We start from the raw sequence: 10,778 nt of genomic DNA, 5'->3' as shown, positions 1-10,778 counted from the left end.
CCAGGGAAACCTTTTTTCTCAATATTATCCAACATTGCCCAAAACAGGGTTTTTTTTACCTCTTTTTCATTGTGCAATGGGTAAATTTTTGTAAAAGCTCTCCCATTATTTTAACCAGCAAACACTATTCAATAATAATTTCATTTCCTGACTGTTTTTTTTTTAAACACAGTTGGATTTTTAAGAGTTTGCCTCAATAAAATGGGAAGTGGAGAAGTGAGAAGGCAGCACAAATTGGGGAGTTTCCCTTCCTTAAATATTCACCAGATGCTTTCCTGAGGAATTCAAAATCTGAGGAAATACATGAAGCTGAGAGAGCTGCTTTGTGTTCTAGTCCCTGCCATCCCCCATTTTTTCTTCTCCATCAATCCTCATCATTAAATACTATTCCATAAGAAAGCAATTTTCTTCTTCCCAGCTGCCTCCATATTAAGCTCCATTTCATCCTGTGCCATTGCAGAACCTGTGCCTCGGAAATCACAACTAGTTACCATGGAAAGGAATTCAAGACCGTAATAAATACACTTGAAGGCTGCTCACTCTGCCTAGGATTCCAAAATAAAAGTAAAAATAAGTCCTCTGGAGAACTGGATGCAGATCATGGTTGTTTATAGGCAGTGTGTGCTTGTACATCCTCAGGTTAATGTCATTTTTATTTCATTTTCCTTGTGTCTGGGTGCATGGGAACAGCAAACCCCTCCACAATGCATCCTCACTCCCTCCCAAGCTCACTCTCTGATAAGAACCCCTTCCCCCTACCCTCTATTTCATTTTCCTATAAATATTCCTGTGGGATTGCATTTTATGGAAATGGTTTGCTCTAGCTCACCCCTGGGAAAATGTATGGTTTATCCCAAGTCTGTATCCTCCCTGCAGTATCAAGTTATCTGTAACCTCATTGGCTGGAGAATGTTACCGCGCCCCTTTGAACCTCTGTGATAAGAATGCTAACGGAAAGGGTCTCGCCCTCTTGCCCCTCTCCCCCTGGAGGCCTCCTGATGCTCCCTTTCCCTCTCCTCCCTTCCCCCCCTTCCCTTCCCCTCTCCCTCAGTGAATAAACCCTCACCTCATCAGCACCCCACCGGCGTCTGAAGTCTCTTTGCCTGCCAGCACGGGAACACCCTCGACCCCAAAAGACCCCGGGGGTCTCCAGGGGGCACTCCCCGGGGACCCCCCCCCCATAAATTTAAACAACAACATATTCCCATCCTGTTGTTGACAGGAGTTTATTCACGCTCCTCCTGGTTTGCTGCTGGGATAGACAGGGACAGGATGCTGCCCACATGTTCCTGGATTTCTGCACACACAAAACCAGCAGTGTTTCCATGTCCCAGGAGCTGCCCAGGGCCAGCTTTGCCCTCCTATTTTCCCCATGAGCAGCAGGAGGATGACAATTCCCAGTTCCAGATTATGCAACCCCTCAGTGCTCTCACCATTCATGCCAACAATTTCTTCCTCCAGCATTTTCTCAGCTCCTGACATTTTCCAGACAATAGGCTGGAATTGCAGCTCATGGTTCTGTCTCAAGGATCCAAATGGATGTTGGAATAGATCCCCTTATATTGTACTGTCTGCTTACCCCTGGCTGTTCCCAGGGAACGGCATTGCCCAAGCAAGGATCTGGATTCACCACCAGCCTTGGGGCTGATTTACCCCCAGATCAGGAGAAAGAGCTGTGACTTTTCCATGTTAAAGTACCCACAACTCATTACACTTCCTTAAAATTGATTAAACCTGAAATGCCATCCCAAACACTCAGCTGCAGAACATTAGGATCCTTTAGGTTGGGAAGGACCCTGAAATACTGTATCCAGTGAATGAATTTGTCAACTCTTATTGCAGGAAAACAAAGTGTTGTAATAAATGTTAAGCCAATTCCAAATCCATAAATGATTTTATTAATTTTTTAAAGAATCAACAAACAGAATTTTGGGTAAGCCAACAATCAAAGAATCAGTGTCGAGTCCCGGGATCAGCACTGGGTGAACCTTAGCTGCGACCTCTATCGCACTGTAGCTCCCCTGTTCACATCTTTGGTTTTGTGAGTCCTGTTTATATACAGTTTTTTAGCAGGACAGGGTATTACTTCATACTGTCTTTTGTCTCTTCAGTTTTTCTTCATATTCATGTAGATTCATCCTCGCCTTCCAGGGAGATGAATATTAAATACGATTTCTGGGAATTGTGCATTGAGATGTGCGTCCTGGATGGTGGAGCGAGATCCATATCAGTGGTAATGGTTGGGTCGTTTGCAGTTCCATCTCCCGAGAAGACCCATCTTCCTCTGACCTTCCCTCCTTTCTGTTGTAAATTCAGTGGTTCCTAGGTTCCTGGCAGAGTCATTTTCAGTTCCCAAATCCGTTTATCCCCAGTCTCAAATGATTTTTACCATTTATTTTAAAGAGCACAACTTGGTTTATATTACACATACATTATAAACACGAATTATCTCACATCATTTATCACAGTGTCAAAAGTGTTTCCATCCAAGGTGTGATCCAGGCATGTGTGCTGTGCTTCTTTCACTGAGACACGGCCCTGGGTACATTTAGGTGCTTTCCTGAACTGAAATGGGATTTTTTTCCACATGGTTTCTAAGTCAGGTCATAACAAGAAAACAGGTTCTAGGACAAAAACTACGGAAGATCTCTGGGAGAGAGTGGTTTAGGTAAAACCAATCTGTGCTTTTGTGAATGTACAAAACAAGGAGTGCTCAACGCCTGTGGGAAGCTAAGGAAGAAGGATCCCAGCCTGGAGCTGCTCCCGTGGTCCGGGTGAGGCTGGATATGTCAGCTTTGCCAGTCTGAGAGGCAGAATGGAGCCCTTGGCCATGTCCATGTCCTGCCCGGGACCCTCTGTTCCACTCTGGACTGCGGCTCTATGGAAACACCGCTGGACATCATCATTCATGACACTTCTGTTACCCTGGAAACAAAGTAGCTGCTCCCAGAGGTGACTTTTTACACAGCTAATTATATCATTAGTGTCAGGGCCACTGAGCCACGGCCATGTCCCTTCCCTGGGCTGGCACTGCTGATGTTTCCGTGGGAATGACCGGGCTCCACACCTCGGAGACAACACACCCAAAATGTGTCACAGCTTTCTGCCACTCCTCCCAGGGCAGGTTTGGTGGCTAATTCCAGTCCCGCATTGGCTAAAAAAGACTACTTGGAGAGCAAGAAACTGCTGATGAATTCAGTCTGACTTATTGAGCGCTCTGGCCTGAAACATTTCTGGTGCTATCCCTGTGTGTGGGACTTCAGCAGCGCTCCCACCTCAGAATCCACTGAAGCAAAAGAATTCATTCAATAAAAGATAATTACAAAAAAAAAAAAAAAAGAGCAAAGTCAAAGCTTTCCTCCCTCTTTCCCAGGGCTTCCTGATCAGCCCCAGCAATGCTGATCAGCACTTTAAGGTTTCAGAATGACTCAGAGGAGATTTTGGTGGGCATCCAAAGCATTGCCTGGCACAAGCCACTGGTTCCATGGAGAATGTAACCATGTCCAAGAGCCACGTCCAGCCAGGATCTGCTGCAACAAGAGCCTGCCAGGCTCCTGAGATCCACAAGCAAGCAGGAAAATACTGCTGTTTACCTCCCCAGTTGTTCCTACCTGGGGCCAAATCACTGCTGATGAGGTTTTGTGAAGTTTAACAGCATTAGAGCCACACCCTCACAAAGAATATTGGCTTTAGTTTCTGACTGAGCAGCAAACAGCTCTGTAAAGAGCTAATAAATGATGCTTGGAAGAAAAAAACCACTGAATTGTTAAATCCCTGTCCTGAAGGCTGCACAGGTTGGCTCTGCAGCCTTATGGAGCTGCTTCCGCCCAGGAACAGCCCTGAGGGATGGCTGGTGGGTCTGGGACTGATCATCAGCATCCAGCTGTTCCACAGAGGTGCTGCCACCATGATTGGGTGGGGATGGCAGCATTTTGGGGGTGATCAGTGTGTTTTGAGAGGCTGATCCCTCCCCAGAGCTGCAGGTGGTGGTTTCTGAATAAGGGGAAATAAGAGGAGGGATGGATGGGCACGTTAAAGCTGAAAACTGAAAACAGCGCTTGTGGATTTAGAGAAATCAGTTTAAAAATAATGAAAATCACTAAAGAGCCACTGAGAACCACATGAGTCTGGTTCCCCTCACCTGGGAGAGATGGATGGCTTCATTAGCAGGTGATAACCAACAGATCCAGCACTGCAGGAGGCCCAGGTTTAACCAGGGAATATGGAAACCACAGGGAGATGGATGTTGTGGAGATGTGCCCAAAGCTCTGAGAATAAACCCAAGTGCCTGGTGGATATTTTTCAGCAAAGACAAGTAGCGCAGTTGGGGACTGTTTTGCTGGGGTTCAGCTCCACAGTTTAAATGCAATAGGGTTTTTTCCCCTTTTGGTGATGCTTCTATTTATCCCTTGTTCCCATCACCCCACGTGGAAAATCCCTGGACCCAACCATGAACCCACCTCTGACATTTCTTTACAGCCACTGGAGTTCTTGAGGATCCTCTGCCTGCTCTGTGCTGCAGCTGTTTTTTGCTCTAAAGCAGGGGGGGGGGAAAAGGGCAAAATGACATGTCTCTGCAGAGGAAACAATGACAAAATGAAATGACTCCAGACCGGAAATAAAAGGAAGCAGGTGGCTCTTGACTGGAAATCCTTTATTGAAAGGTTTAAGCTGGAGGGCCCAAATTCCTGTACTCACCCCATCCCTTTCCACCCCAGCTCTGGGAAAGGCAATGGGACCAGAGGTTGGGCACTGCCACCTCAGTCAGCAGAGTGGGTTTGGGCTCCTCTCTCAGATTCCTGTTGGGAAGACCTCATGGAAGGTGGAGGTGAAGGGTTGCAACACACCTGCAGAGCCTGTTCATTGTCATTGTTCTCCATGGACAGGGGAATGGGGCAGGAATGGCTTCCCACTGCCAGAGGGCAGGGCTAGGTGGAATAGAATTGGGAAGAAATTCCTCCCTGTGAGGGTGGGGAGCCCCTGGAATGGATTTCCAGAGAAGCACTGGCTGCCCCATCCCTGGAAGTGTCCAAGGCCAGGTTGGACAGGGCTTGGAGCAACCTGGGCTAGTGGAAGGTGTCCTTGCCCATGGTAGGAGGTGGGATGGATGGAATGGGATGGGATTTAAGTCCTTTCCAACCCAAACCATCCCGGGATTCCATGTGCTGCTCAGTGCTGTGCCTGGAGTGACTCTGGCACAGATCCTGCTGTAAATCCAAGGACACTCTGCAGCAGAATTTCTGCTCCCACTGAAATCCTCTGGTGTGGAATTGCATTTTATTGAAATGGTATGCTCTGGCTCACCCCTGGAAAGTGTATGGTTTATCCCAAGTCTGTACCCTCCCCTGCAGTATCGTGTTTCTGTAACTCTATTGGCTGAAGAATCTTACCACGCCCACTTCGAAACTCCCTGTTAAGAGTCCAGGGGGAAGTGGGCTCGTGCTCTTTGCCTGGGAGGTCTCTGGAGGCTCAGCTGCTCTTCCCTTCCCTCTCTCCCCTTCCCCTCTCCCCTTCCCTTCCCCCTCTTCCTCAGTGACCATGCTGCCTTCCCAGGGTCAAACTCCAAATAAACCCTCATCTCATCAGCACCTCACCAGCCGTCTAGAGTCTTCTTGCCTGCCTGCATGCGAACACCCACGACCCTAGGACCCGGGGAGCTCCCCGGGAACCCTCCCTGGGGACCCCCCTAAAATCTAAATTACAACACTGGCAGCCTCTGCCTCAGGTGCCAATTAGTTCAAACCTAACTCCAGCTGAAGAGCACCTGCTCATAAATATCCACAAATCCTCCCACATCCTGTTTGCATCATCCTTCCTGTGCTTTGGTGGGAGAGAACACGAGTAAATGACTGACTCACAAGGTCTTATTTCCCAAATTTCATGCACTTTTCAAGTTTTACTTGTATTTTGTATTAAGATGCTTTTATAACCTTCATTACACAGAGCACAGACCCAAATAGTTCTTGAATTCATAAATATGGAGCAATCAATGTATTTTATTTTGCAATTATTGGGATAAACAAATAGAATATTTGGGAGCTGCTCATATGTGCTCTGTAAGTGATGCCTGCCATTGTCCTTTACTTGTAAGGATTTGGTAAATGAGCTTTAAAGGGTCTATTAGTATTCATTAGGCAGAAGCTCCCATATATTTTCTGCAAAATTAATGAAATAGAACTGTTTCCTCTGCTGATGATGTGGCTGAGCTGCAACCCAGCTCAGTGCAGGTTTATTGCAGGTATCTTTTTTGGTTCTCTCCAAATCCTGCTTGGGAAGGTTACAACGTGGATTTTTTTCAGCTCCTGGCTCTATAATGAACACAGGGGTGGGCAGTCAGCAATTTTCTCAGGATTTTCGGGGTACAGTCCATTGCCCAGCTGGGAAATGATGCTTGAAATGCGATCTTGGAATGCTAAGCCAGCATTACCAAGCTAACACCTTTGGGGTGTCCCAGTGCTCCCCATGGTCAACCCCAAAAGTGCAGAAGGTGCTGCTGATGCTGGGGTGAGGGAAGAGGAGGTGATCCCTGCCCAGGGGGATGTGGGGGCACATGGAAGGCAGCTCTTCTCTCTCTCTTTTTTTTTTATATTCTTTTACATCAAATGGATTTAAAACAGTTTGCAAGTGTGTTATTTTTCAGTTGGGTTTTGAAACATGAACCAAACTTTTTTTTTTTAAATAAAACCAACTGCAACCAAAAGCCCAAGGGACAGCTACACAAGTCCAGAAGGATTTATAAAACCTCAGGTGTAGAGCTGAGGACTTTTTCTTCAAAAATTAAGGAAAATTTGACCAAAGGAGGATTTCAAGGGTCTCCACATGGTGAAAAATTCTTGAAGAGGTGAGGAAGATGAACTGAGGCTGAAACAGGTTGTGCCAAGGGGTGAAAATTCTACCAGCACACCCCTCATGGATTCATGGATTCATGGAAGAGGAGGTTCTGTGGGAACATCCACACCAGTGGCTTTGTCAGGAGCAGGAGGCAGCACATGGGAACAAACCTTCCAGCATCATCCCTGGAAAACAACACCCACTGCCTGTCAGGGTGTGAGGATATAACAATAAATGCATTTATAATGGAGCATATAAAAGAAAAATAACCCCAACCTTGAATGGCGAGCTCTGCTGACAGGAGGTTTGTTATGGGTTTGTTGTGGAGATGCCAACTGGGATCCTGGCAGGTGATTAATGACCCAGAACTGGAAAGAAGATCCCACAGCCAGTTCCAGGAGCTGAGTGAAAAATGAGCGAGGGCAGAGGCTGCAGAATGTGACAAGTTCCTACAGACAGAGGTGAAAAATGACTGAGGGGAAGCGTAGTTCAAAAACCAACTCAAAACCAATCAGGAAAGCTATTAAAAATCAATTAAAATATAATGAAGGCTAAGACATTCCGAATTTTCCTCTTCCCAAAAGTCTGGTTAAATCAGCGCAGGGAGTGGAGGAGTGTGGGCTCTCATCCTGAAGGGAAACACTTGCTGGAACAGTGATCCATCAGACTGTGAGAAAAGTTCATCATCAGGGGATTACTTATGGCAAAAGAGAATGCCACCCCCAAGTCACAGCAAACTGTGGGATTTGGCTCTGAATCCCAATGGAAGTGGCAGAAGCCTTGTTCATTTATCCAGAGGATCTGTTTAATAAAGAAGGGAACAGGTCAAGCAGCTGATGGCTATATATAAATATTTAAATGGCACCAGGGCAGCCAAGCATTAGCCTAAACCCCTGGGTTTTAAATGAAGTTGGCCTTTCCCACCTTGTCCTCTGTAGCTTGGTAAATATTTGGGATGCTCAGCCACTGAGAACAGAGTTTGGGAACAAACCCACACTGGGCACTGAATTTAGGAGCAAATATCTCCATGCTCCCACTCTGAGGGAAGAAATGATTGCTGCTTTCTGGTTAAGTCAGAATAATAAAAAATTTAGTAAATTTTCTGCTTAAAGGCATCTGGAATTACAGATAAATGATGTAAACTGAAATCTTATTAATCTTTTGATCCATCTCAGGGTCAGGTGAGGACGCACAGCTCCACGTTTCTGGCATGTGATGTTAATGCATGGAAAGAAAAACTTCAGCCTGCTTTCCCTGACCAGGAGGAACTCTGCTGGGTTTAATGAACTTTGAGGCATCCCGAGAATTCCATTTAAGACTTGGGATGTGGTGTGTAGGTGAGGCATGAATGAGTCAGGGGTTTTTCTCATTGGAAGAGGCACAAGCACCTCCTCCCGCTTTTCAAGGGCAGAGCAATACATTGATCCCATCCCTACCCAAATCAGGGATTTTGCACGTCTCCATTCAAGGCAAAATCACTCCAGTCACCATGCCAGTGTTTTTCTCTCCCCTCTAGCCCATGTAGAGCAGGGTAGAGGCTCAGCAGCACCAGCCAGAAAGAAACACTCCTCGACAGAGCTTGAACTACCTGCACTTCCCCAGCCTTCACCTCATGCAGGGGAAGGGCCATGAAATCATTGCAAAACTGGGCTGCTGCAGGAGCTCCTGAGCTGGACGATCCCTGGAGAGGTGGGAAGGGACAAATCCCAGCTGGAAATTTCCAACTGAGCTGTCTGGGACTCAGGCTGGTGGCAGGTGTGAGGGGAGTGTGGCCTGAGCCAGGGGTGATGGAAGTGCCTGAGTGGATTCCCTACAAAGAAAATTTGAATTTTACAATTTTATGCACAATGCAAAATAAAAGGTATTTTGTGGAATCACAGGATGGTTTGGGATGGAAGGGACCTTAGAGATCACCTATTCCACCCCATGCCATGGGCAAGAACACCTTCCACTAGCCCAGGTTGCTCCAAGCCCTGTTTAACCTGGCCTTGGACACTTCCAGGGATGGGGCAGCCACAGCTTCTCTGGAAATCCATTCCAGGGACTCCCTACCCTCACAGAGAGCAATTCCTTCCTTCATAAATCCTCCATTCACAAAAACAGAGCCCAATACAACCTCCTGTAACAGCACAGGGACAGGAGAAATGCCTTGAAATGGAACTCCAGTGACCAAAACAAACAAACGTTGCAACTGAATTTCTTAGAGATCATGGGCACAATGTGCTGTGGAATGAGATTTGAGCTATCCCAAACTGGGCCTCAGATTTGGGCCTGCTAGGCCTCAGATTTTGGCCTGTGTAGAAGTAGATAAGCTTTGTGGCGCAGTTAGAAATTAGGTTAAGGTGTGAGCATAGACTGTATAGGACAATTAGAGTGAAGATACGGTAGCTGCCTTAAACTGAAATAGTTTACATACTTGTTCACGCTGAATGCCAACAAGAATGCACCCGTAACTGTAAATTATTCTGCACTGTATAAAACCAGCCATTTTGGGAATAAAGAGAGAACGTATGTTTTAACCACACTGGTTGTATCTACATTGCTCCGTTCCAGCCTCATATAGACACCCTGGTTTCATTCTGGTACCTGGAACCGGGACCCTTTTCTACTTTTTATTTTTGCTTTAATGCAGATTTTATTTGATTTTATTACGCTTGAATGCGGATTTTTTTTTGAATTTTTAATTTTTCGTTTGAATATGAATCTCGCTTAAATGCGGTGAAAGACTCTGGCGCTTGGGTCTGCTCAGTGTGCAAAATTCGGACCGAGTCCGAACCAGCCACGAGCAGTGCTGAGCTCACAGAACTGGGGCTGGAAGCGTGGTTCCTCTGCTTCACCCAGAGGGGAACAGAGACACGCAGTGGAAGGAAGAGGTAAGCCGCTGGCGTGCATGAAAGAAAAGAATTAAAAGTATGGAGAAAGATCTTCACGCAGCAGTGCAGCTTTTAGCAACTATTGCCTCTAAAAGGGTCAAAAAGATAAAAGAAACTGAGATAGAACAATTAACCCTATGGGCTCGGAAAAAAGGAAAGCTAAACCAGCCATCGCTTCTTTTTAGTGAAGCAGAATGGAAGGAAATAGGTGAATTATTATGGGACTGTTGTTTCACAAGGAAAAGAAGCAAAGCTTGCTTCTGAGTTAGGCGTGATTTGGAAAAAAGTGATAAATACCTTGCAAACGTTTGCTGCGGAACGCCGAGCAACACATGCTGCCATCCAAGCTCTGTAAGGAGCAGTACCCCCTCCCTCCGATTCGGGGGTGTCTCTTTCCGAGACAAAAGAGCTGAAAAAACCATCTAAAGTGGCAAGATTTTTCGGTATAAATTCCACGCATCCCGTAAGAGGGAATGCAGCTCCAGTGTGCTCCTCTTTGCATGAGGTAATGGATACAGCAAATGGCCACGTGAGTCGATCACCGGAAGTTCTCTCACTGGCTCCCAGAGAGAATGAGAGCAAACAGGAAACGCCTCGGCCGCTGGGCTCAGGGGGCGTGGTGAAAGATGAGGAGGCAGGCAGGGCCGAAGGCGGAGCGGGGCGGGAGCGAGTGAAGCAGCAAGGAGGCGGAGTTCGTGGCAGTGCCAAGAGTGGGGCGGCACCGGCTCTGTCTTCACCTGGAAGGGGACTTGACATCACCAGCACGTGACCAAAACAAACATGGCGTCCCCCATTACTACTTCCAGAAACTCGGACCCGGTCCGGTCCAACGCTCCTGCGCCCCCACAGCCGGCACCAGCGCAGCCCGACACCCACCCACAGCCATCCCAGTGCCCCCTGCCAGAATCTGACTCAGAAGGAGAGGGTTCTGAGCCCAACGTTCATTGCACGCCCCGGCCACCAGAAAAGATGCAGAGGTTGGATGAATTAAAACAAATAATAGCTAAACTCGCTGAGCTTTCTAATTGCCAGAGCCAACTAGAGCAACGAACAATTGAAGCATCCAGGATTCCT

General features: G+C 46.9%; 1 protein-coding gene across 1 annotated transcript; it reads right to left on the bottom strand.

The window, feature by feature from the left end:
* Positions 1-5,607: 5,607 nt before the first annotated feature.
* Positions 5,608-10,488, bottom strand: LOC134564838 (uncharacterized). The gene is made up of 3 exons (XM_063424058.1): positions 10,002-10,488; positions 7,108-7,280; positions 5,608-7,016 (listed from the first exon to the last, which is right to left on the bottom strand). Exons 1-3 carry the CDS (start codon positions 10,458-10,460, stop codon positions 6,908-6,910), a joined length of 741 nt encoding a protein of 246 aa, XP_063280128.1. The 5' UTR covers positions 10,461-10,488; the 3' UTR covers positions 5,608-6,907.
* Between the last annotated feature and the right edge of the window lie 290 nt (positions 10,489-10,778).

This window comes from Prinia subflava (genome assembly GCF_021018805.1).
Source record: "Prinia subflava isolate CZ2003 ecotype Zambia chromosome W unlocalized genomic scaffold, Cam_Psub_1.2 scaffold_22_NEW, whole genome shotgun sequence".
NCBI lineage: Eukaryota > Metazoa > Chordata > Aves > Passeriformes > Cisticolidae > Prinia > Prinia subflava.
This window is presented reverse-complemented; position numbering and strand designations above follow the sequence as displayed.